General features: G+C 40.0%; 1 protein-coding gene across 1 annotated transcript; it reads left to right on the top strand.

Annotated features, from left to right (window-relative positions):
* Positions 1-343: 343 nt before the first annotated feature.
* Positions 344-16757, top strand: LOC307264499 (gamma-aminobutyric acid type B receptor subunit 2-like; the record flags this gene model as incomplete). The annotated part of the gene is made up of 19 exons (XM_080045910.1): positions 344-505; positions 1819-1959; positions 3734-3904; positions 4370-4471; positions 4672-4737; positions 5059-5199; positions 6208-6453; positions 6896-6956; positions 7145-7225; positions 7896-8046; positions 8711-8843; positions 9359-9460; positions 10119-10229; positions 10640-10750; positions 12880-13107; positions 14149-14262; positions 14833-14917; positions 15360-15459; positions 16637-16757. The coding sequence occupies 19 exons, from the start codon at positions 344-346 to the stop codon at positions 16755-16757; spliced, it is 2427 nt and encodes an 808-aa protein (XP_079902036.1).
* Positions 16758-27110: the final 10353 nt, after the last annotated feature.

Raw genomic sequence — 27110 nt, forward strand, 5'->3', positions numbered from 1 at the left:
CAGAATGGATTAGCAGGCTTAAGTTAGTTTCACTGTAGCGGGGAGAGTGGCTGGTAGTAAGCGGTGTAGGCTGTTTTTTTCTTCACATTTTGGTTAGTTTTCTGGTAGTTTTGAATGTAGGCTACCAGTGGCGTAGCAGGCTAAGCGTAGGCTACATCAAGATAAGACATTGTAATTGCATTTAAGAGTTAGTTAGTTTGGAGACGAGAGGTTGTTGCAGAATATGGCTGGTAATCAGCAATCTAGGCTGTTTAGTTTAATACTGCTCAGTTTCCTGGTAGTTTTGGACGGACCGATAGCAGTGCGTTCTCAAGTCCGCCACCCGCTGCCCGTTCTGTGGATGATGCCGTTCAGCTCGGGACCCTGGATGAGAGAGAACCAGAGATATTTAAACCATAGCTCCGCTCAGATGTCTACGGCCGTAACACTCGCTCTGAGAGACCTGCAGAGACAAACACCGCCTCTCGGGAACTATGACATCCAGCTACACATGCTGGACTCACAGGTGGGACCGTGGGTAGCCTATAGGTCTACACACCTTTTCACTATTGTGTGCATATGTGTGTGTGTGTTTGTAATTTGTCACACCGTCTTACTGTTATGCTTTTAAAACTATAGTGCGTAACTTTTTCTTAACTATGTTTGATTGTCAACATCTTTTCACTGTGGTGAAGAATTTCTGGCAAAGATGAAAAATCTTTTGCAGAAATGATGCACATTGTATTTGTTAAATGCATAATTTCTGGTGCACTTTACATAATACGTCGTCGTTACAATGAGAAACTGACATTTTTACATTTCCCTAAAAAATAGTTAACAGATAAAATATGCATAATCATTTTTACAACACCTGTTACACTAATCTGGAGAATTTCTGGCTAAATATTTGATACTCTGTCAAAAGAAAAAGTGCTCAGTGCAGAACAATTGCCTATTATTTCATGTTGTGTATTTGTATTTTTTCACACCATGTCACTATTATTTAAAGCTTTTAAAACTATAGTGCGTAACTTATTTAGTGTCTTTGTTTATAAAATATGAAGTGCCTAGTGCTGCAAGGAAGGTAAAAAGAGGACAAGAAGGGTTTAAAAGATGGAGTCAGTGATTCTGGAGAACTCTTGTTGTCGAAATCAAATTCATTTTCAAAATCAGTGAATATCTCGTCATGATCCACTACCAGTCCGTAGGCCTACTGTGTGCTGAAATTCAGGAGGGCCCTTTTGTTTACATCCCCTTTGTTTACAGAGCCTAGGCTGTGTATTAACTACAGATGTTTTTTTCAGTGCAAACACAGTGCAGACAGGTAGCGTATCATGAGGAGATATTCAGTGATTTTGACATAAAGTGATTTTGACAACAAGCGTTCTCCAGAATCACTGACTCCACCTTTGGACCCTTCTTGTCCTGCCCTTGGCCCTGTACCTCATGTTTCTCTCCTGTAACTACAGTTTGAACCCTTTTTTTCCTCAAATCTTTGTTGTCATTTCGAAACATAATCAGAAATACAAACAGCACATCATTCATTAAACAAAATAAATTGATAGAATTTATAATAAATCCTATAATTGCATTTTGTAAATGTTCCTATTCAAGACAAATACCTCTAGGCCCCTCCCTCCCAGACATCAATATTTTCTTTTTGAACAAGAAATTGGACACTTTAACACAAAGAGTGAACACATGCTACCATATTACAATTCATTATTTTCTGTAGCCCCTGTTCAAGTTGTGTTGACTTTATTTATTTTGTGATTTACTTATGCGAGCAACTTTATTTCTTATATTACAGTGAATGTATTTGTTTATTGTTTTCTACAGTGTGACCCGTCTGTGGCGCTGAAAGCTTTGTTTGACTCTGTGTGGGCGGGGCCAGAATACCTGCTTCTGATTGGAGGAGGACTCTGTCCATCTGTGACGTCACTCATCGCACGCTCCCTGCCAGCGCTCAACCTGGTGCAGGTAGGGTGGTAGGATGGCCTGGAGTTAAGAAGTTCTTCCCAGTAACCATGAGGTCTCTGGTTCCTCCTCCCAGTAACCATGAGGTCTCTGGTTCCTCCTCCCAGTAACCATGAGGTCTCTGGTTCCTCCTCCCAATAACCATGAGGTCTCTGGTTCCTCCTCCCAGTAACCATGAGGTCTCTGGTTCCTCCTCCCAGTAACCATGAGGTCTCTGGTTCCTCCTCCCAGTAACCATGAGGTCTCTGGTTCCTCCTCCCAATAACCATGAGGTCTCTGGTTCCTCCTCCCAATAACCATGAGGTCTCTGGTTCCTCCTCCCAATAACCATGAGGTCTCTGGTTCCTCCTCCCAATAACCATGAGGTCTCTGGTTCCTCCTCCCAATAACCATGAGGTCTCTGGTTCCTCCTCCCAGTAACCATGAGGTCTCTGGTTCCTCCTCCCAGTAACCATGAGGTCTCTGGTTCCTCCTCCCAGTAACCATGAGGTCTCTGGTTCCTCCTCCCAGTAACCATGAGGTCTCTGGTTCCTTCCAGTAACCATGAGGTCTCTGGTTCCTCCTCCCAGTAACCATGAGGTCTCTGGTTCCTCCTCCCAGTAACCATGAGGTCTCTGGTTCCTCCCAGTAACCATGAGGTCTCTGGTTCCTCCTCCCAGTAACCATGAGGTCTCTGGTTCCTCCTCCCAATAACCATGAGGTCTCTAGTTCCTCCTCCCAGTAACCATGAGGTCTCTGGTTCCTCCTCCCAATAACCATGAGGTCTCTGGTTCCTCCTCCCAGTAACCATGAGGTCTCTGGTTCCTCCTCCCAGTAACCATGAGGTCTCTGGTTCCTCCCAGTAACCATGAGGTCTCTGGTTCCTCCTCCCAATAACATGAGGTCTCTAGTTCCTCCTCCCAGTAACCATGAGGTCTCTAGTTCCTCCTCCCAGTAACCATGAGGTCTCTGGTTCCTCCTCCCAATAACCATGAGGTCTCTAGTTCCTCCTCCCAGTAACCATGAGGTCTCTGGTTCCTGCCAGTAACCATGAGGTCTCTGGTTCCTCCTCCCAGTAATGGTTGGATCCCGGCACCGGACAGGAGGGTGTTAGTAGTAAACTAGTGGTGGCTGCTATTACATATACGGTGCCCACCATCTCTACCATTGTGTCCTTGACCAAGACACTTAACCCCAAACTGCTCCAGGGCGCTGTACTACGGCTGACCCTATGTGAGGACCCCCTCTGGAGTGTGGTAACTTAGAGAGGGGAGATGAGAAAAGATGAATTTTGATGTAGCAATCAACTTATAAAGTAACTTGACTAAACAAAGAATGGAGATGCTACCTAGTCAAAGCTGAGTGTGTTTTTCAATTTATATTTATAACATCTTTTTTCTACGATAGTGTATAAGGGCCAGTGTAGAATAAAAAAGGGGACAGTGGGGTTTTTTTTTTAGATAATTTTTGTTCCTATTTTTTTCTCCCTCCAACAATACCTTCAAAATAACATGTATTACTACAAAATAAGATATACAAATAATGGGGATAAATTAAAGGAATACTTCAACCATACGGAACCAGCGTTATATCGTTATACAATCGTTACAATACAATGAATGAGGTGTTTCTTCCCTCAGTCTTCCCTTGGCCCAGCTGTCCTGTTAATCCTAACCCTACAATTTACCATGTGTGATGTCACACTAGTAAATAGGATCTCAGAGTTCAAAACACCTTCATATTTCCACCAGTGAAGTAGGTCTTTAACATTGTCCCTCTCCCCTCCTTTCCCCCCCAGATATCCTTTGCGGCCTCCTCTCCCAGTCTCTCTAACCGGAGGTTGAGCGGTAACATGTTCAGTACGTTGCCCACAGACAGAGCCCTGAACCTGGGCACAGTGAAGCTGCTGCAGAGGCACAAGTGGAGTAGAGTGGGGGTCCTAACACAGCAGGGAGACAGGCTGGCAGAGGTGAGGCTAAAATAAATTGTGGTTAAATGTCTCTTTTTAGGGCGCTCCAGTGGTGTGTAGTGGGTAGGGCGCGTACCATATAGACTCAGTCCTTGTTGCAATGGTCGCTGGTATCCTGTTACCCGGATGTCTACTACATCAGGCCGAGATTTTTAGTGTGCTATTTGGCCGATTCTGACCCACGATCCAGTGCATACCGGAAGTGACGTCACATCGACGGAGCCTCCATATGAAAACAAACGGGGATGCGACGGATATAAAAAGCAAGAGGCAAGATCAAGGAGCCATGTTAGGATGAAATAAATAAGTAAAAGTATGTCCCAAGTGTATGCCTACTGCATCCTAACTAGATTATTTCTATGGTCAGCTGTAGTATGTACAATAGAAAAAAAAGAAAGAGTATGCGATTTGGATTCAAGAGTAAATGTAAATTAAAACAAATCAAGTGGGTCCCGTTCCCTCCAGATGAATAAGGATCTGTTGAAGCAGCTTCTGAAGGCTGACGTTCACATGGTTTCATCACAACGCTTCTCTGGAGACGTCTGCAGCAGCTTGAGGAACATCAAGGTACAGAGCACGAGTTCATTTCTGTTCCATTCATTTCAAACCTTTATTTATACGTTCATTCATATTGTAGACTTCCGCGCTGTTATGGCAAAAAGTGGAGAGGCGTCAGTGTGTGGTTGTCGGCGTGATTTTGTGTTTTACTGTGTCTGTCTGTTATAAGTGGCAAAAACAAGTAACCTTAAACCATTCCCTCTGTGCAGGAGAGTGACGCTCGGATCATCATCGCACAGTTTGAAGAGGATTCTGCCTCAGAGGTTTTCTGCTGTGTAAGTTCATCTATCTATCTATCTATCTATCTATCTATCTATCTATCTATCTATCTATCTATCTATCTATCTATCTATCTATCTATCTATCTATCTATCTATCTATCTATCTATCTATCTATCTATCTATCTATCTATCTATCTATCTATCTATCTATCTATCTATCTATCTATCTATCTATCTATCTATCTATCTATCTATCTATCTATCTATCTATCTGTCTGTCTAAATAGATAGTTAAATATACACACAGACAGACAGACAGACAGACAGACAGACAGACAGAGTATGCAATCCATATTTCCCTCTCTCTCTCTTAGGCCTACAAACTGAACCTGTTTGGCCCTCGGTACCAGTGGTTGTTAGTAGGTGGAGGCCCTGGTTTGAGGTTTGCTTCCCATGTCTCTGGATGTACGGCCAGCAACTTGCTAACAGCGGCTAACGGCTCCATCATGCTACGTGTCAGACAACTGAGCAACACACACACACCGGGAGTCTCCGGACGGGTCAGAGAAATACTTTATACCTTTGGTTTACATATAAGTTTACAGAGCCTAGGCTGTGTGTAAACACTGGGTACTTGAAAAACAAATACATATAGGCCTATATATATATTAAGGTCCAAAGTTTTCACAGAACAGATTTTGGATACAGCCTTTTTTCATTCTATAAAATCAAAAAAGACTAAATACAGGTCTTAAAAATGCATTTTGTGTATGTTTTTAAGAAGAAAATGTCTCATAAATCAGACAATGAACAACAGATGAACAAATCCTTCTGTAATAACCTTCAGAATAGCGCCGAAAATTATTATGGATGAGTTGACGTAAATGCTTTAGAGGTTGAGATTTTTGGTTCAGCGTATTGATAAAAACAAATAAATGTTAAGATAATGTCCGGAAGATGGTTGTATAGGATAAATATACAGACGCAAACAGTCAAGGTTTAGTCAAACAAACACCTAAATGTACATTTTGGACCTTTGATTTATACAGGTGATACTCATATTATTAGAATATAATGGAAAATGAATTGGAATTGAGGCAAGAATTCATTCAAAAGGGGCCCAAACCAAGTACTGAGTACATATGCATGATTATACTTTATAGAGGGCCGACATTTCTCTATTTAAAATCCCTTTTTTATTCAGGTAATATTCAAATTTTCTGAGATTTTGAATTTGGGGTTTTCATAAACTGTTAGCTATAATAATCAAAATTATAACAAATAAAGGCTTGAGATATCTCACTTTTCATGTAATTAGTCTATACTATGATATATTATTTTCACCTTTTAGGTTGAATTGCTGAAATTAATGAACTTTTGCATGATATTCTAATTTTTCGAGTTTCACCTGTAATAGTATGAAAGTAGACATGTTATGGAAGCAGAATAAAAATAAAGAATCTTGCAAAAAACCTTATCTATTATTTTAAACATCTAAACGTAATCCCCCCCCCCCCCTACAGTCTCCACAGGGCTACCAAGAAGCCTATCTCAAGGAGCTCAAATCGGGGTCAAAATTAAATTTCACCCCCCTGCACGGTTATGCCTACGATGCTGTGTGGGTGGCGGGCATTGCTCTGGTTCAAGTGATGGAGGAAGTGAAGCACAGAGAGAAATACAGTGTTCACAGAAACACCAGCGTCACCAAGGAGCAAGTCCACAAGAAACTACTGGAGGCCGTCAAGGAGACGCAGTTTGAAGGAGTTACTGTGAGATCACTTACACAATCTGTGTGTGTGTGTGTGTGTGTGTGTGTGTGTGTGTGTGTGTGTGTGTGTGTGTGTGTCTGTGTCTCTGTCTGTCTGTCTGCCTGTCACTCACTCACTCACTCACTCTCACGTACACATACATGCAGCTGTAAAATGCACAATGTATACAAAACTGTATACAGTATGGAAAGCCAAAAGGGTCATAATTCGTCTCAATTGAAACACTTTTGGAATGTCCATCGGACGTTTATGACAGCCTAATGCTCTTCTGTGTTATTGAGCGTTATTAAATTATGTCCGGCATTTGACAATCGCAAGTGTTAATGTTGGTATGAATTATGACCCTTTTGGTGTTCCATAGTATCAAACACCTATAACACACATTAGAAAAACACATCTGTTTTTTTTGTCTACTTTAAAAAAAAAAATGTCTTCTTCCCAGGGCCCAGTTTTCTTCCGTAACGGGGAGCGAATGACGTCGCTCGATGTGATCCAGTTTCAAGGTTTTTGGAAAATCCCTTTTTATGCTCTGCTGTAAAGTTACCAGGTTGTTCTGAATCATAACCTGTGTGTGTGTGTGTGTGTGTGTGTGTGTGTGTGTGTGTGTGTGTGTGTGTGTGTGTGTGTGTGTGTGTGTGTGTGTGTGTGTGTGTGTGTGTGTGTGTGTGTGTGTGTGTGTGTGTGTCCTTAGGCAGCAGTAGTGTGTTGGTGGGAGAGTTCAACACTTCATCCCAACAGCTCCGACTGACGAAAAACCTGCTGAAGTTTAAAGGTCTGACTCTGAACGTCACACCATTGAATAGACTAGAATCTTTATTGTCAATGCACATGAACAGCAGAATCACATACGGTCCTATCTGGGCAAACATCAGAAATCGAAAAACAGGTCAAATAAATATTTAATACAGCCTTGTGTGTTTTTTCTCAAACTATCTAGCCACAATCTACTGAGTGAATTGAGTTTGTTAACTATTTTCCTAATAATGTAGCCTAGGCTTTTATATAACAACTACACCAACGTATTTGTACGACTTGTTGTTATGGGAATAATTGTAACAGCCTGTTGTGTGTATGTCATTGTCTTTGTGTTAGTGTGCTTTGTGTCATTGTACATTCACTTACTTGTATATTTTACTTGTTCAATGTGTGTTTCCTCTCTAGTATGCCTGAGCCCCCCCCCCCCACCACATGAAAACTAGTATAAAAAACAATGCAAAAGAGTAAATAATAAAATAACGTAGGGATCCCTTACTTTGTCAACTCTCCCTGAGACTTTACTGGGAGTTTTTTCTCAGCCGAGCTAAGGGTCTAATGGCAGGGTGTCATACTGTATGGAATGTAAAGCCAACTGAGGCAAATGTCTATTTGTGATATTGGGCTATACAAATAAAACTGATTTGATTTGATTTAAAGTCTGTTATAAATGTGTGTTGTCCCTATAGGTGCGGGTCCAACCAGAGACCGGACTATGGTTGTGTATCAGCGACAGAGTGTCAGTCTGTTGACCTACGCCGTGGTTTCATCTGCTGCAGCCGCCACCATCACACTCACTGTGATCCTCCTCTGTCTCTCTGTCTGCTACCGCAAACACTGGTACAACTTAGACACCCTACGGAAGCCCCAAAAGGACATCATTTACCATATATTTAACTTTTTTCTGTCATAGTTTTTGACGAATAAAATGACATGGAAAATTATGTTAAAATAGAGGCAAAATATGGAATTGTTGGGTTCCCTTACAGATCTACCTCTGAGCCGTTGTCCTGTTTTGTTTCTTTCTTGTCATTGTTGTATCTCTGTGTGTCCTCCGGCAAGCAGCTTTTAGTTTAGACAAAAGCGATATATAAATATAAATTATTGCATTTTATATTTTAAAAATATTAATATATTTTTTATTCACAAATAAACATAACACAGATTATAAATACAAACATGCATACATAAATGTACAAAATTATATACAATTTACAATTATATAAGAAATAATATTTACCCAAATTCATAAGATTATAGGTACAATATATTGTTACTATTGTTCTCCAGGCTGCAGAGACGATCCTTTTAGCGCAAAAAGAAAAGAAAAAAGTAACAAAAAAAGTTAAAAAAAGAAGTTACAAACAATTGTAACAAAAGAAAAAAATATTAAAAAAAAAATTTTAAGTCGTAAAAAAAGTAGCAAAAAATATCGTAATGAAAGTCATAAGAGAATGCATTAAGTAACGCTGTACCATATTGTTTTACCTCTGTGGTGCTTCAGGCTGCAGAGACGGGGTATTGGATCCCAGGACGGGCTCCTGTTGCTGGGCATTCTCCTCTCGTCCTCTTCCCTCCTGTTCTCCGGCCTGGACCAAGCCACGCTGTCCAACAACACCTTAGATATCTGCTGCTCTGTGAGTTCCGACGGCTGGGTTTAAAAGAACAAATACATGCATTTATTAACAAGTAACTTAAGACTCATACACACAGTGGTGGAATGGAATAAAGTGCATTTGATCAAATACAATTTTGAAGCACTTGTACTTGAGTATTCCATCGATTCTGGAGATCAATTTCTCCTCATAATCCGCTACTTGTATTTACTGCGAGTGTGCTGAAAGAAAATCCAGGGTTAATACAAAGCCTAAGCTCTGTAAACTGGGTATGTTGCCAGCTACAGTGGGCCCCTTCGTTTACATACCCCATATACATTCCAGTTTACAGAGCCTAGGCTGACTATTAACACCAGATTAGTTTTCAGTTCACTCACAGTGCAGACAGGTAGTGGATCCTGAGGATACTGACTTATTTTGATAAAAAGTGATTTTGACAACAAGTGTTCTCCAGAATCACTGACTCCATCTTTAATATATACTGAAGGCCTATGTATTTGTTTCTACGTGTTTGTTGTGTGGACTGTGTGTTGCAGGTGCGTGTGTGGACTCTCTCTGTGGGACACACTGTCGGCTTGGCTGTGCTCTTCACCAGATCATGGAGGATTTACTCACAATGCAGAATCAAACAACCTCAGGTAAAGACCAACATCTCATTTAACTTTGATTGATTGATTATTTGAAATGTATTCAGAACATGTGAAAGAAAACACAGAAAATAATGATTACTCAAAATAGAAAGCATAACTAGATACATGAATGACAAACACTTGATGATTGGATTAAGATGTTCAAAAAGGAGGAAGAAGCTCACATTTATTTAATCCCACCCCTTCTCCGTAAACCATTATTAAGCTTCTTTAGTCATAATTATATATATATTTATATACTTTATATATATATTTTTTAACTCATCCAAATGTATCATTTTACTTACTAACTTTCTGCTTTACTTTAAAGCTCACTTATTATGCAATTTGTTTAGGTTTAAAATTGTAATTTCAGTTTCTACCAGAAACTGTTTTCATGGTGTAGTGTCCCAAAAAAAAAACTTTATATTTCTCACAGTGCGGTTGCTGAATCTCTTCTTTTCAGCCTCTGTCTGAAACGCTCCGTTTTAGAGCCTGTCTCTTAAAGACCCGCCTTCCAAATATCTCAACATATTCATGTTGAAAAAAATGTATTTTGCATAAAAGGTGACCTTTAAATTTACTTTTAAAGTCAAATGTTATAGTATGAAAAGTAAAGTACAGATTTGACTTTCATACTGTGAAGTGAATGTTGGTTTGTGTCCAGGTGCATGCGGGCTGTGTGGTGCTCTGGATGTTACTACTGGATGCGTTCGTTTTAATCTCCTGGCAAATCTTGGATCCTCTCAGACGGGTGGAGATGCAGCATTCAATAGTGGTAAAACAGAAATTCCTTTTAAATTTCCTTCCATTTTTCATGGCTTTTTGTAGTGTAAAAAAGGGTCAAAATCTGTATTTTTATAGATTATATTTAGCTCTTATATAACAGCTTTTTGGCTGTAAGGAATTACCATAAACGGTGCTTTTTATGCCGAAAAAAAACGGTTTTAAAATGTAAAAAGCTGGGGAAAAGTGTGTTTTTGACGAATAGAAAAAGTACTCTCGGCTTTCTGTAAAAAAAATCATCATGATGTCAGATTCGTAGCCTGGAAAGCTGTTAAAATTTGTATCTTCATGGTGTTTTCTTACTGATTTTAAAATGTAAAAACATAAAAAATAGCAACGTTTTTGACAGATATATTAAAATGACTCTCAAATTCTTGTAGTTAAAGTATTTCTCTCCCTCAGAGTGATTCTTTTGACCAGGATGTGGTTGTGCATTCGTACTCTGAACAATGCAGCAGCAGCAACATGGATATGTGGCTCACCGCCATATACGGCTACAAAGCTCCACTACTGGTCAGTACAACAAACCCAAACTCTCTTCATGTGTTCCAGTCCCCATCCTTCCCTGCTATTTAGTATGGACGAAACAGATTTAGTTTGTCCCAACTCCCTGCCCTTATAATGTACACTTTCAATTTCTTCAGTCTACTGCATATTGGATCTATTGTAAATAATGTTCCACAATGTTATTTTATATAGGGGAGAGTGGGGTGAGTTGTGCCAGTGGGGAAGTTGTGCCACCTCTTGTTTCTAGAAAACCATAGAAGAAATTGGAAATGTGACCACATATTTAAGAAGAGCCATCCATTTGACTCATCCTGTTAAGAAGGGAGAAACATGGAATAAGATATAAGCACATTTAAGCTCAAAAAACTGTTTTTGCCTTTCAAAGTAAAATTTCCATGATCAAGGTTTTTTGATTGTGTCTGAACAATTATAGACACATTTGAAAACATTTGACACATTTGTTTTTTTGTGCTTTAGTATACACTTTGTGTCTATATACAGTAGTTAGCACGATGACAGCCCTAAACTGCTGCATCATGCTTATTATCCAAAATTCTTGGTTTGGGGTGATTTGTGCCAGAGGGCCTGGGGTGAGTTATAAGTAAGTAAGTAAGTAAGTAAGTAAGTAAGTAAGTAAGTAAGTAAGTAAGTAAGTAAGTAAGTAAGTAAGTAAGTAAAATGTATTTATAAAAGCACTTTTATAACAGTTTGCACTGTCCAAAGTGCTGAACATAGTGCATTCAGTAGGTTAACAATGAAGGTAAAATAACAATAACAAAAATAAAAGATATAAAGCCCAGACATCCACATATAAACAAAGATGTGCAGAGGTAAGACAGTTAATAGGGAGGAAAAACCAGGGTTTACAGATGGGTTTTGAGCCTTGATTTAAAGGCAGAAATGGAGGGGTAATCACATATGCCAGGTGGCAGTTGGTTCTACAAGGGCGGAGCAGCTAGTGCAAAGTAAATTTCTGAGAGTTGTGTCATTGGCATGGCTGTTTACGCTGGTCACCAAAAAGAAAGTGATTGTCTACAGTAGCTCAGAAGAGACTGACATCTCCATTCCACTTAACGGCACCACTGATGAGAGTTCAGATGGCCAGAAAGATGATGATGGTGACTTTGTCATTGTGAGCTTTGCAGGTATAACCATTATATCTGCTAGGCCTTGTTTAAGAAAAATGTCCTTCAATCTTTGTAAAATATTAACTTTATTTACTTTAAATAAACCTTAAATAAGTGATTGTCTAATGGATTTATCTTGCATTACAGTTTATGAGATATCAATGGCACAATTTACCCCATGGTATTCTCTCTTTTGGCACAACTTACACCACACCGGGGGCAAGTTGTGCCACAAGACAACTTTTTTTCCAAAAGTATTTCTTAAACTGTTTATTTCAGATCCAAAGTTATTGTTGCCGGGGATGCACAACACTCTGAAATATATGTACATATTTGAGTTGGAGACTTTACTGTCAAGGCCTTACTTTAAAGTCACTTTGAGTAAAAAGTGGCACATCTCACCCCACTCTACCCTATACCTTTTTGTTTTGCATTACTTTTTGCCCCATTTAGAATGTATTCTTTGTAAATATTACTTATCTTATTTTACCTAATTTTATCCTTTTGTCCTTATTGCACCGTGGGTCGGAGACAAACGCAATTTCAATGCCTCTGTATGTCTGGAACATAATTTGAACATAATGGACAATAAAGCTGATTTTGACTTTGACTGCTATCAGAGTCAGTTTGATGTGTAACTTACATCAGTCATATTTAGCAGTGTGGCTGTTCTACCCACAATCCACTGCAGCAGAAGTCAAGTCACATCGACTGGGCCTCCGAGGGAGAATTGATGATTGCAGTTAATTCAAAATATATAGAGATTTAATCCTGCACTGCTGAGAAGTTTAGAAACTCAAATGGTAAACAATATCATAAAACTTAGTTTAAAAAAAAAATGCCTTTTTATTGTTCAGACAGTTTGATAGGAATCAAAACTTAAATTACAATATCTTTCATTTGGATTGATAAATATGCATAACTCTTTTCAGATGCTTTACTGTCATGCAACTAACTCCCCACATGACTGGATACCATTCACTAGACTAAAACATCTTTCTCTTCCAGGGTCTGGGCTGTTTCGTGGGCTGGAGTATCTGGACGGAGCAGGCGGACCATCCAGCCGTCAGCAGTAAACACTTGACTCTGAGTCTGTTCTCAGTGACTGTGTTCAGTGTGTTAGCAGCGTTAGCTTCAATGCTAACGTCACAGTATCCACCGGTGCAGTTCTGCCTAGCCAGCGGCCTCATTCTCTGCTGTAACGTTTTCGTACTGAGTGCCATGTTTGGACCAAAGGTGAGTGGGATACACACACACACACACACACACACACACACACACACACACACACACACACACACACACACACACACAAACACACACACACACACACACAGACACACACACACACACACACACACACACACACACACACACACACACACACACACACACACACACACACACACACACACACACACACACACACACAAAATGCTTTTTGTCTTTCCGCTAAGCCGTGCCAGAGATCCAACCAGAGGCCTCATGGTTACTTGTAGGCCTTTCACACCGCCGCAAAATCGGAGCTAGTTCTGGGCTTGTTCGGAGTTAGAGCCAGTGTTTTGGTTTCACACCGCCAGAGAGCCTGCTCCGGGCCGTAAAAACCGGGAGAACTCATACCCCAGGATTGAGCAGGGTTTGATAAGAACTGCTTGCGCGAACGGTTGGGGGAGGGATTATCCTGACCAACCAGAGCAACTCAAACCTCATGCCCGCCATATTTAAAAACACCGCTACTACGAGACGTAAACATAACATAATTACCGAACGTAGCGATCAAATTGACCGGCGAGAATACGCTGTATGGGTCCTGTTTGCTTAAGAAAGCAAAGCGAGAGCCAACAAGTGTAAAAATAAGACGTATTCGCCGCTGTTGTTGTGCTTAAAGCTAGCGGTAGCTTTAGCGTTAGCCACAAGAGCAGCGGCGTCGGGTGACGTACACACACGTTTACAGTGACGTCATGACGTTGCTCTCTTGCCGGCTCCATGGCTGTCTCCGGTCGATGTGAAACCAACCGGTTCATAACTGGGATAAGGCTGTAACCAGTTTTGAACTGACCCCAACACCAGCCTGGAACTGACTCTTGGTTCATTTTGGTGTGAAAGGCCTATTGGAGGAACCTCAAACTCTAGGACCAATTTAAATCAATACAATGATCTAAAACCAGTTCTGAAGCACACAGGAAGACAGAGACTATACCATTGGTTTGTTATGTCAATGGCAGTGTGTCATTTCAGAGTTGTGTGTTCATTTAGTTTTGTATGATTTCTGTTCAGTTGGTGTACGCGTGTCTGAACGGCAGCCAGTTGAAGGAGGCAGAATCTCCAGAGAGAGAAGATGGAGATCGGCTGATCAGACTAAACCAGCAGCTCAAGAGTCAAACGGAGCAGGTGTGTGTGTGTGTGTGTGTGTGTGTGTGTGTGTGTGTGTGTGTGTGTGTGTGTGTGTGTGTGTGTGTGTGTGTGTGTGTGTGTGTGTGTGTGTGTGTGTGAGAACAGGGAATTCACCTGGCAACTGTGTTTGAAATAATGGCGTGCTCAAATTTGCAAATGTGGCGTGCTATGCAGTTTCAGGGGAGGGGGGGTCTGCTTTCATTTGAAGAGCCTGCAGTAAGTTTAGAAAACATATTTTCTCTATGTGTAATTCTTAGTATTGAATAATTCTATCATCATAAATCAAGGCTAAATTATTTTGAGGAACCTGGAACCAAACGTAAGGCTAGAATATGTTTGTAAACCAAACTGTGGGCCCTGCTGCTGTAAACAACAACAGTGAAACAGTAACTTTTCAGGAAGCTTTCTAACTTCAAACAGTGTTCCAGGGATCACATTTTCCTGTGAGGAGAGTTTGTTTATTCAGTTATGAGAATACAAAAAGTCCACATCTCTGACACGCCCAAAGTTACACAGTGCACCTTTAAGTGAATTAATGCTGAGCTGTTTGTGTGTGTCTCTTTGCAGCTTGAAGTTGAAATAGAAACCATCACAATGCAACTCTCTGAAACATCGGACTCAGCTGATTTTGAGCCGGGAGAAAATAACTACGGTAAACAGAAAGAAAATATAATGAAATAAAAAAAAATCTCTCTCATTTGATCTGTTTTCTGGCAAATTTAAAACTTTAATAATTATTATTTTTTTTATCTTAAATTTGTCTGACTTTAATACAAATTTTTTCTTGGAAATGTATGGCTTTTATTGTGATCATACAAAGTTTATAACGACTTTTGTCTCAGAGAAAATCTAAGTGTAACAGTAAGATCACGCCCTATGTTTGCGCCTACACTAAAGTATATAAAAATGACTTAACATTTTAAGTTTGTTTTATTCAATTATGAGAATAAACCTTAGAAAATGTTCACGTCTCTGACACACCCAAAGTTACATAGTGCACCTTAAGCAGACTATTCTCCAGAGTCCCTTCAACCTTGTCCTCTTGCTGTTATATTAATATATATATATTATTATATTATATTTTATTTTTTCAGGTGAATTCAGATCGTCGGCTCACAAAGCTCTGGTTAGTTCTGGAGAAAGAAACTCGGAGGAAAAACCTCCCAGCCCGGACGCGGTCAACTGTCCTGAACAGTGAGTCACAGAGAATACACCTATAACTTTGTGGATACAATTATTTATTATTTTACAGAGATGGCCATCAGTCACTGGAGTTTGGGGGGAGACGTCACTGTAGCAGAAGTCAGCCTTGTACTGTTGCAAAGGGGACCAGCGGAAACAAAAAGTTTTTTTCGGCATTTATAGAAAGGCTTACCTAAAAAATAAATATCTGGTCAATTGTACACTGCATTTAGGTAAGCGTATACGTGGCGGAAAAACATTTTTCTATCCCTTTAATTGTGGGCAGTGGTAGGCCTATGTCCTAGAGTTTGAGAGGTTCCTCCTCCCAGTGACCATGAGGTCTCTGGTTCCTCCTCCCAGTAACCATGAGGTCTCTGGTTCCTCCCAGTAACCATGAGGTCTCTGGTTCCTCCCAGTAATCATGAGGTCTCTGGTTCCTCCCAGTAACCATGAGGTCTTTGTGTCCTCCCAGTAACCATGAGGTCTCTGGTTCCTCCCAGTAACCATGAGGTCTCTGGTTCCTCCTTCCAGTAACCATGAGGTCTCTGGTTCCTCCCAGTAACCATGAGGTCTCTGGTTCCTCCTCCCAGTAACCATGAGGTCTCTGGTTCCTCCCAGTAACCATGAGGTCTCTGGTTCCTCCTCCCAGTAACCATGAGGTCTCTGGTTGGATCCCCAGCACCGGACAGGAGGGGTGTTAGTAACTGTTTAACTGAATATTGTGTTTCTGTTTTACAAATTCAGGCTATTGCTTTGTCTTTGTTTGTTTTCTTTTTTTTCAAATATTCTTGTTTTGATATATAATATGGAATGTCAAGAGGGTATAGGCATAATAAGCCTCAGCTTCATTCCACACCCTTTTCGGCCATTGTTTTTAATTATTGATCGATGTATGACCGAAATAAAACATTTACTGTTATTGCTAACTTAACTTAAAGCCCCTGTAAACCCAAATCCACAAAAGAGTAGGATTAATTCATTCATATTTCCACCAGAGACTTTAAAGGAGACGATCTGTTAATGATGTAGTGTTTGTAGTTAGAATAGAATAAACGTTATTGTCCTTGCATTGAAAAAAAGGACAACAACATTTGCCTGTGCTGTGCCTGAAAACCACACACACACAAACACACTCATAACAATCATGAACCTTTCCTCCTGTCTGTCTGTCTGGCTGTCTGTCTGTCAGCGTGCTGAGGCGTCTGTCTGTCCAGCTGCCCATCCTCCATCACGCCTATCTGCCCGTCATCGGTGGAGTCAGCGCAAGCACCTCCAGTCTCAACGCTTTCCTTCACCACGACACACTTTAAATCTGTCTGTCTGTCTGACTATCTATCTGTCTGCCTGTCTTTCTGTATGTCTTTCTGTCTGTCTTTCTGTCTATCTATCTATCTATCTATCTATCTATCTATCTATCTATCTATCTATCTATCTATCTATCTATCTATCTATCTATCTATCTATCTATCTATCTATCTATCTATCTATCTATCTATCTATCTATCTATCTATCTATCTATCTATCTATCTATCTATCTATCTATCTATCTATCTATCTATCTATCTATCTATCTATCTATCTATCTGTATGCCAATCTATCTGTCTGTCTGTCTGTCTGTCTGTCTGTCTGTCTATCTGTCTGCATTGACTCTTTTGACACTGTAACTATTGATAACTGGATGTGTAAGAAAAATGTGAGAAGACGATAATTACGAACTTGTTTTTTTCCATTAAAATGTTTCATATCTGAGAATTATTTTTTATATGAGCGTTTGCACAAACTAAATATGGAAAATATTTAATAATCATTATATTTTATATAATATCAGAAAGATAAGAAAAGGCCTGACTGTTTGTGTGTAATTTGATATTTATTCAAACATATCTGAGTTGTAATATGAAAAATAATCATTAAAAGTGAGTAATCAACTTTCAAAGTTTTATGATGATATCTATAAGTTAAAAATGTTACCCTATTCACCTGCAGTGTCTCACCTTAACACTTTGAATACATTGTATGGTGTAAATGGATTGATTCACTTTTTAATTTTCAATTCAACACTGCTCGGCAGCTTGTCTTGGCTGGAAGACAACAAAAAAATATGTATATATAAATAAAGGGAGAATAAATTGGAATAAAAATATAAATGATTATAATAAAACTTATAATATTATACTTATAACTTATGACTATAATACCTAAAATGTTTCACTTCTCTGACACACCCAAAAGTTAGATAATGCACGTTTAACAGTATGAAAATGATTAACATTATATTTTATTTTTCATTTTTCATTTAACTTTTATTTATCCTCGAGAGACCAATTGAGGGGTGACCCTCATTTTCAATGACGTCGAGTTCAAACAAATTCAAAGGAAAAACAACAATACATTAACAATATTCAACGCAAATACATCAAATACACAACAACAGGTGAAGAGAAAAACAATTGAAACATTTACACAGTGGTGAAATTAAGTGGTAGCAATTAAAATTAAATGGGTGAGAGTACAATATAGCCTAATTAAAACAGTTACAGGTAGAGTTTGGCAGATTTAAAATAGTTTGTTTAAATATATATTTTGTAATGAAAAGGTAGAAGTATAAAGTATATATTTCTTTACCTGTTGCAGCGTTTCAGAGCTTTGCTTCCATCAGAGTTGCCTGGTAATCCAGACCTGCTTCTGTCAAATTCAATTGGCTGTGCCTGTTGTAGATATGGGTCTGGATTTCCAGGCTATACCATCTAAGTCCATAGATTTCCAAATTCCACTTTTAGCAATTTCATCTGATATGTTCACCACGGATGGGTTCACACACTGTAATACCCACCCACACACACACACACGCACGCACGCACGCACGCACACACACACACACACACACACACGCACACGCACACACACACACACACAAACAAGGTTAAAATGTACTCACTTTTCATCAAGACAGTCAGTCAGCGTAGTGGTTTGAAGAGATCTCCTCTTCTTTGTCATGTGAGTGCTCTTTAACAATAAGCCCAGGTTGAAGAGGAAGGCTCAGGACCAGCAGTCAGAGGTATGTTCTCTGCTGGCTTTGGGGATGGTATTGTTTTCCTCTGCTTTCTGGACATCAGATAGGGTTGAGTAGTGGAGGTGTGTCTCTTGACTGACATGTGGCTGCTGCTCTCTCTCAGCCAGGCTGGTGGTCAAGCCATACTGCGCTGTCATGATGACCAAAGAGTTCAAGAGTGCGGGTCAGCGGAGCCAGAGAACCCTTAATCCCAAAAGATAGAAGTTCAGTATAGGGGCTGTCAAAGGAACATGAACTGCAGCAGAGCCTGGTTGTCCTGTGGTAGCCTATCTAGGTCCGTCTTTGGACTTTAAAGGCCGTCTCACAGTGAGATGGGTCCATAACGCATTTTCCCTTCCAGAACGTAGCCATAATAATCAGTTGTCAGGCTCCCCAAATCACTGATAATAGAGTTAACCAGATTAGCTCTATTGAGATGACTTATAAGGAATGTGTCCAATAAAGCAACATAGGCCTATAGGCTAAAAGGCAAAAGTAAAAAATTAAGTATAAAAGAAAAAAAGACTGGGTGACTCAAGCCTGTTGAATGATGCATACAGCCTACATGGGAAAATGAACTGTGAATTGTAACTCAGGTGAATACCCGCCAGATGGCGCTATATGACTGTCTCATCTCCCAAGAGACAGGGAGAGTGTTAACATTCTGTTGGTGGTTTGTAATGTTTTGGGATGTGTGCATATGTAGACCTGTGTAGGATAATTAAAGTGTAAGCTGTAATCTTTGAAGAAGTGAAGAATTGTTTCAAAATGTATCAATATAGGCTTATTAGGCTACATAGGCTATTGGCTGAATTTAATTATAGTTCTCCTAAATAATAGCCTATTATAAGTATTTCGTATTAAGTATAACAAGACAAGTGGCCTGTATGCCTACTGTATGGACCTATTATAACATACCCCGGCCTATGAGGTGGTAATTGGAAGTATTTGGTGCAAAACAAATCTCGCGATAAGATCACAGTCGGTATTCTCCAAGGAGGACGTACGCATTTTGCTTGGACGTTCTCGCGTCACTCTCATATGCCATCACGTCCAATAATGTGCGTATCCCACTCACTTTAGGTCCAACTAGTTCTTCTTTACAGAGTTGAGTGCTGAGTTGTGAGAGGGAATGTCAGACGAACAAGCATTGGTCAGTGAGGCAGACGGGAACAACGGCGGCATAATGGGTGAGTTTGCCCCGGGTTTGAAATATGTCCTGTTTTACTTCGCGAGGAAAGTTGGCCCGAGTCCAGCTTTAACTTGTTGAACAGTTCGGCGAACGTTCTCCCTATTTCGTTAGCTAAACTACATTTTTGGAAATAAAGTGGGGAAAACCGCTCGGGAATAGGTGTTTTACGTTAGGTTAGCCTAGCCCTGGGTAACCACTCTCGTAGGAAAATGCTACACCAAACCTCATGTAAAGAACAACAAAGATTATTTTCTCATGGCTTCTTCGGACAGCCTGTAGCTATCTCAATACTACGGAAATTGTTGTGCTCTTCCGGTAATTTTGGTGTAAAACGCACTTTGCACAACTAAAGTCAACCTCGTTGCCTCCAACCATGCTGTGTTATGGTGTAATGTAAGGTTATTGTTAACTTTGTAGGAATGATACGTCAGGCCAATAAACTAAAAGTTGATCTCAGACTATCTCTATGATGCTTGGTGTTTTCGACATAGGCTATGCCGAATTGAATAGTAGGATATATTTTAATGAGTGCTTGAATTACTTAAATGACGCTATCGTTAAAAAAATAAAATAAAACTATCTTCAGATGTAGCATATGACTAGTCTAGGAGCTTTAAATAATACCATGTAACCCTGGTATTTAACGCTCTCATTTGAACCATATAGTGCCGTGATTGGTATGCCACACACTGTAGGCTACTGGCACTTCCTGTGTTTTTGTCGTGAGTAAATAAATAGCTATGGTAAATAGCTACGTAGTGAAGCCTGCTCATTACGAGAGGAGTGTAGACTTTCTGCTGTTGCAATCAAACCCTCCACAACTATGTCCAATGGTGCCGCTACCTAAAGTTAATGTTATAACCTCCCTTATGGTTAAAACAAGTATGGGTATACCTGTACTACAATGGAGAAACGTGTCTACTAAGTCTCATTTTGTGTTCTCAATTCTCTCCATGGAATATTTCTCCATTTAGAAATTGGCTTCATGTGGATCAATGTTGATTTCATCCGTGTTCATGTTAAGTATGTGGGTGCTTGACAGGCTACTTCTATTGAGACCTGATTTGGCCCAACATGCCTTCTCATCAGAGTTAAGCCTACTAATATACTGTAAGCCTACTCACAATTTTCCAATCAGATTGGATGTGGATATTTCCACAACAAAGCCCACCATACAGTTTCCCTTGCCACCCGGATACAAGGAAAGAGAAAGTACAAGTGCTCCCTCTGTAATGAAAAATCTAAGGCTATCATTGGAATGATACGATTGGTAGTATGCAGTCTGACCCAAGTGGTATGTTGTCTGTGCTGTTTGCATAGAGTGGCAATGATGCAGCACAGATCGGGCTGGTCAGGCATTCACACACACACAGACACACAGACACAGACATAGTGTCAGAGATGACATGCCAGTCACATAGCAGGGGGAAGTCTGTGATTACTGTGTGTGTGTGTGTGTGTGTGTGTGTCCTGCCCTCAGTTTGTTCAGGTGTTGGTGTAATAGAGTCTAGTCTAGTAATGTTTAACGGCATAATTGGGTCTGGGTCGAGGGGGCTGTAGGAGATATGTCACTGCACGCAACTCTGTCTAGCCCAGCTTTTAAATAGCGGAACAAGCTCTCTGGGTGAAGTATTCCTTTAAATACAAACTAGACGGGTGCTCTTCTCTCCCTGTGTGTTCTAGGTGTTACCTCAAAATATGAAGACGCGTCGATAGCGCACTCTGGAAAAATAAAGAAAAGCAGCGCTCTGCACCGCACAGCATATTCCTCTCTTCTCTTCTTTCTGTCAGGCTTACTGTCTCATAGAAAAACTTTATGAGGAAAGAATTTCATTCATGCTTTGTGACAATGACAGTTGATATTATAGAGGGTTCATTTCCTGATGTCCTTTACCATATCATTTGCACACTGTCACAACCAGTTGGCCTTGTCTTACGCTCATATTATCACATTACAAGATAAAGACGGACATGATTGCAACTTTTCTAAGAGTTGATGTGTGTACAGATAGACTCATTCAAACGTAGCTGAATGTGCAGAGTCATGGGACCCTGCAGCAGTGTGTACTATTCAGCACTATAGCACTGTAGTGTGTGAGATGAGCAGACACATCCGTTCATGTGACAAGTGCACTGCGTGTGTGTGTGACTGAAGAATGCATTATTATTGCATGCCAGGTGTGATGTAGCATGTGATTTGGTGGTGAGCACAAACCTAACTTCTGTGTTCTTAAAGCCTGTTGAATGTTTTCCAAATATACAATACACAGATAGTTCCTCTAGATAAGCTACTGAACATTTTTCACAAAGAAACAATACAATTAAAATAGAAAATAATATTATCATGTGGTGGAAAATGGAAGCATATGTAGAGGAAGAAATGCATATGGCATGCCGCGTGCAATGATACATGCCATGTGCTGCTGCTGCTGCTGCTGACACATCTGTGCATGAAAAGTGTCCAGCTCATGACAGAAAGTTGAACACATGGACATTGGTAACACATTATGCGCTGTCCTAATCAACCAGTAAAACACTTGTGTATATCTCCTCTAGGGTCTGGAAATAACTTTTTATTTTATAATTTCAGTCAAAACAAATCACCTTGGGCGGCAGTGGCGAATTGGGTAGGGAGGTCGCCTCTGGAGTGCAGGGTCGGAGGTTTGATCCCCCGCCTACCTGCCAAGTGTCCCTGGGCGAGACATTGAACCCCAAATTGCTCCCGATAGTTAGCCTTCACCCTGTGTGGTAGCTGCTGCTATCGGTGTATGGATGTGTGTGTGATTGGGTGAATGTGTACGAAACAATGTAAAGCGCTTTGAGTCTGTGAAAAAACAGGGAAAAGTGCTATATAAGTGTAGTCCATTTACCAGGCCTGTTTGAGCTCAGGCTGGGAGGGACCATCAGATTTGAAATCCCCCATTTAACATGTTCTATTGAGATGGCTTGCACTGTGTGTATAAATAGCTTGGCTGCAATTTGCCATGGACATTTGACAAGAATTTGCTGTAAACTCCCATCTCTTTGAAACTCTTATTCCCATGTGAGCGTAAACATCTAATTTGGTTATATCTTCCTGACACAGTGTGATTTAAGCTTGGTAGAATAACACAGTAGAATGATGCACGAGATGTCTGCAGCCTGTGTTAGGGTCATGGGAAGGGCTTGTTCATGGCTGGTGTTGGTCCTATACTCAGTGTTGAGAGCCTAGAGAGACCTCCTTGTAACCCCAGCTTCCTGCAGGCTCAACATTGTTTCCTCTTAGTTGAGCAAACAGCAGAGTGCAACATGCTATGTGTCTGTCTCTCACTGTCCCAGTCTGTTCTGCTGTGATTTGTCTGTGACACTGGCCACTGGAGCTTTAGCTGAAGACCCCACATGTTGATTTTCTTTTAGACAATGGAACTGGTTCCATCATTGACGATGGTATTGAGATGGACAGTGTCCCTGCATTCCAAATCGCTTACTCTTTCTTTTTACTACACGACTACATACTAAAGTACAGAAGAGTTTTTAGGTCCACGGGAGAGAAAAAACAAATCAGATGAGGACGTTTTTTTTTCATTATGTCAAGAATAAAGACGAATACTCCAAAATGCTATTGGAGTTAGTGGGGCATTTATATATTTTCTGCATACTACAATTGACGTGCATGTATTGGGACATCCTAAATCTTTTTTTGGCATACTAAATAGTAGGGAAGTATGAGTATTTGAACGCAGGGTATGGGTCCCTTTAGTTAAAACCTCTCTATGTGTGAGCAAGTGGTACCTAAATCTTTTTGTTACTTTCTTGACTTTATGTAGTAAAGTGACGGTCGTTTCACACCAAGTAGACTCTGCGTGCAACTGAACGTTGATGCACTGACCCATATTCAGGAAGCTGTCATTTGTGTACATGTGTGGTTACAGTTTGACTGTGAAACGGCAACGTAGCTCTGTGTACGTGACATCTCTCCTGTAGTGGTAAATAAGACCTTTCCCACAATGCATCAGAGCAGGGCTGTACGCTTATTTTTTTAGGTGGTAGCACTGGTGCTAGCAAGCAAAAAAATTCAGTAGCACAAAAATAAATTTGGTAGCACACAAAGTATGATCGAAAACTTGCATAACCTTAACCCTAGCATTTCACTGTAATTACCTTTGAGCCTGTCATCTTGGTCTCATTTGAGATTCTCAATTAATATTATATCCATGTGTGCAGTAATAATTGTAGAAGAATGAATAGGGGTGCACTGATTGTAATTTAGACAAAAGAATCTAACCTGTTGCAATTGCAATTTTTTGCTGATTCAGAATAATTTTTCCCCATAAAAATATAAAAATAATATCTATATCTATATATGTTTTGTATATACATATAATTATTATATTAATAATGATAATTTTTTTTTAGAAAATGTCCTTGTTAATTAAAACCAAACTTTAAAACATTAAACATAGCCTATTAAATAAATAAGTATACATATTGGTACAATTTAGGATAAATTAAATAGGTTGTTGTGAATGTGTTGGAAGTTGTTCTTCAGTGGCTTATTTCAAACTTTGTTTTTAGACTACTGTTGACTTTTCTCTGCAGCTGAATGAGTTGCCTTTCTAGCTAGACCACTGCAGGGCTGTGAAGCGCTAACTTCCTGTTCTTACCGGCTTCAAAATAAAAGTCAACTCACGTTTGGCTAGTAACAGGCTTTTAACGTGAAGGCGCACAGGAAATTTTCTGTTTGCACACGCGCTAATTTAACTGTGGTAATCTCCTTCCGGTTATTACCGTTGGTGAAGTTTTTATACGGTAGAATCGCTGTACGAGCACAGATCCCGAGGACACATATCTTTCACCAGCCAAAGTGAAGGGTGGACTCAATAACTTACTTGCCTAAGACTACATTTACCCCCATTTGGAGTGTTAATGTAGAGCCCTCTAAGCAGTGTTGTGCATCTCTCCTCTGTGTTTCAAAGACAGCCTCTCCTCATTATCAACTAGCACTAGTGCGAATGGACTTGTATTCATCATCGCACGTGATCAATTTCAGTAGCAAATGCGATCAAAACTGTCGCACTGTACAGCCCTGCATCAGATTATAGTATAGCAAAACATTTGCCGCTGCTGTTTGTGGTGTAAACTATGTGAATGTACAGAGTGCTGCACAGAGACATCCTGTTCCTCTGCAATGGGTTTGTAATGCTACATAACCAGTCAATGGTTACAGGCCAGAGGTTTGTAATGCTACATAACCAGTCAATGGTTACAGGCCAGAGGTTTGTAATGCTACATAACCAGTCAATGGTTAAGGCCAGAGGTTTGTAATGCTACATAACCAGTCAATGGTTACAGGCCAGAGGTTTGTAATGCTACATAACCAGTCAATGGTTACAGGCCAGAGGTTTGTAATGCTACATAACCAGTCAATGGTTACAGACCAGAGATTTTGGGTGTGTATCTTAATGGGGTTACATTTGCAACTGTTTGCACATTGTTTTAAGGCAGAATACTTGACTGCTGCTCTGCTGTTCGTCAACTGTCTCCATCACAGGAAGTGTGTGTGTGTGTGTGTGTGTGTGTGTGTGTGTGTGTATGGTCAGACCGCACCGTCTTGGGCGCTCAGATTAACTGCTGACCGCTCCTATAGACACACTGGACATAACTGCCTAATGACCTTCTTCACACACCATATTAATTGTATTATTGTAATGTAACAAAAAATTTGCTTTTGCTTCTGATATAGCCAAAGTGCCAAACTATTCATTTTCCTGACATTGCTGCAGGAGTAGTTACATTAAATGAATGTACACTTTATTTTTTATGCAAATGTCATTATCAGAGTTTATAAAACGTGTTTTAACAAAACACAGTACAACTATTGGTTGACATTGATCAGCTGACAGCTGCCATTGGTCTTCCCCTCATTGGACAACAGATTTGAAATCCCTGTCAGCTCAACAGGAAGTTAGTTATGTTGAACTTATTAATTGGCTCCACTGAATGAATTGTACTCAGTCATAACTGATGGCGTGGAACAGAAACACAATGTGTCATTTTAACGGTGTTATTATGAATTTGCAAAGCCAGAGTGGTAAAATGGACAGCTAGGCTTCCGTAGCAGTACTTTTCTTTCTAACACAACTGAGATAAGTCTGATTTCAGACGTGTCAAGTTGAGGGGGAAAATGGCCACTATACGGAATTTCTTTGGGTGGAAATTTAATTCTAAGTCAGGGTTTTTCCTCCATAGAGAAATTTTCTGCGCCCCCCCAAAGAGGATTTACCCAGCGCCTAAGGAAAATCACCTCCGCCAAAATTATACAATTTGAGAATAAATATAGACATTTAAAACCCCTCCAAATTCAGCCCAATTTAAGTCATCCTTCTTCATTTTCGATTACTATTACGGCTTTCCTCAATCATGAAAACAAAATAATCGTAATTAAACTGTCATTGTTCCGCACCCTCGGGTATGCAGGCTTTTAAATGCAGCGAACCCTTTCAGCCGTGAGCTCCGCTCGGCCTCTCCCTCACCTGATAGTTTAGCTTTTAGCTGGTCCAGAGAGAAGGAGGGAGATGTTTTAGGGCCACGAGGGAGAAGAAAAAAATCAGATAAGGAAGATTTTTTTTCATTATGTCATGAAATGTCAAGAATAAAGACAAATACTGCATCAGGCTATTGGAGTTAGTGGGGCATTTATGTATTTTCAGCATACTACAATTGACCTGCATGTATTGGGATATCCTAAATCTTTTTCTGGCATACTAAATAGTAGGGAAGTATGGGGATTGTAACCTTTCTTTATATGTCCATGATTGGAATGCAGTACATTTCCTACCCTACACTCGGCAGCTAAAGTAATAAATGAATGTTGATTTGTTTCTGTGTTCTTTCCTCTACTTTCTTATGATCCTGGTGGACTGCCTCCTTTGACCGCTGCCTTCCATATCCATCCTTTGACTCTTCAACCCGTCTGCTCTCCATCCAGCTGTAAGTACTCTGCTCATTTGTTATCGGGTTGCAGGGCCCCTGGGCCATAAAAAAGAATGTGGTGAAAAATGAATTGCCATATAAAATGTACTGTTCACCAAAGGCAGATGCATTTAGTTTTATTTTCTAGAAGTGAGTCATTGTATCTAGACATAGCCTAACAAAGTGATTTATCTAAATAGTGCAGTGTGTACACTTTAAAATAATGAGAAATGAATTCTTTAAAAATAATAAAAATCACTGGATATAGCACCCTGTTTCCTCTCAGCACCACTCACTGTCCTATTGATAAGATCTCATAGTTATTGCTAAAATGGCTTTATCTCCACGAAGCACATTTTGAATATGAAATATTCTCTTGACCATGGAAACAGTAGTTTGACATAATAATCTGGCCACTGGAGAAATGTATCAAGTTTGTCTGTTTGTGTTGGCTCCACAGCAACCG

The sequence above is a fragment of the Ammodytes marinus genome (assembly GCF_949987685.1).
Source record: "Ammodytes marinus genome assembly, chromosome: 17".
NCBI classification, from domain to species: domain Eukaryota; kingdom Metazoa; phylum Chordata; class Actinopteri; order Uranoscopiformes; family Ammodytidae; genus Ammodytes; species Ammodytes marinus.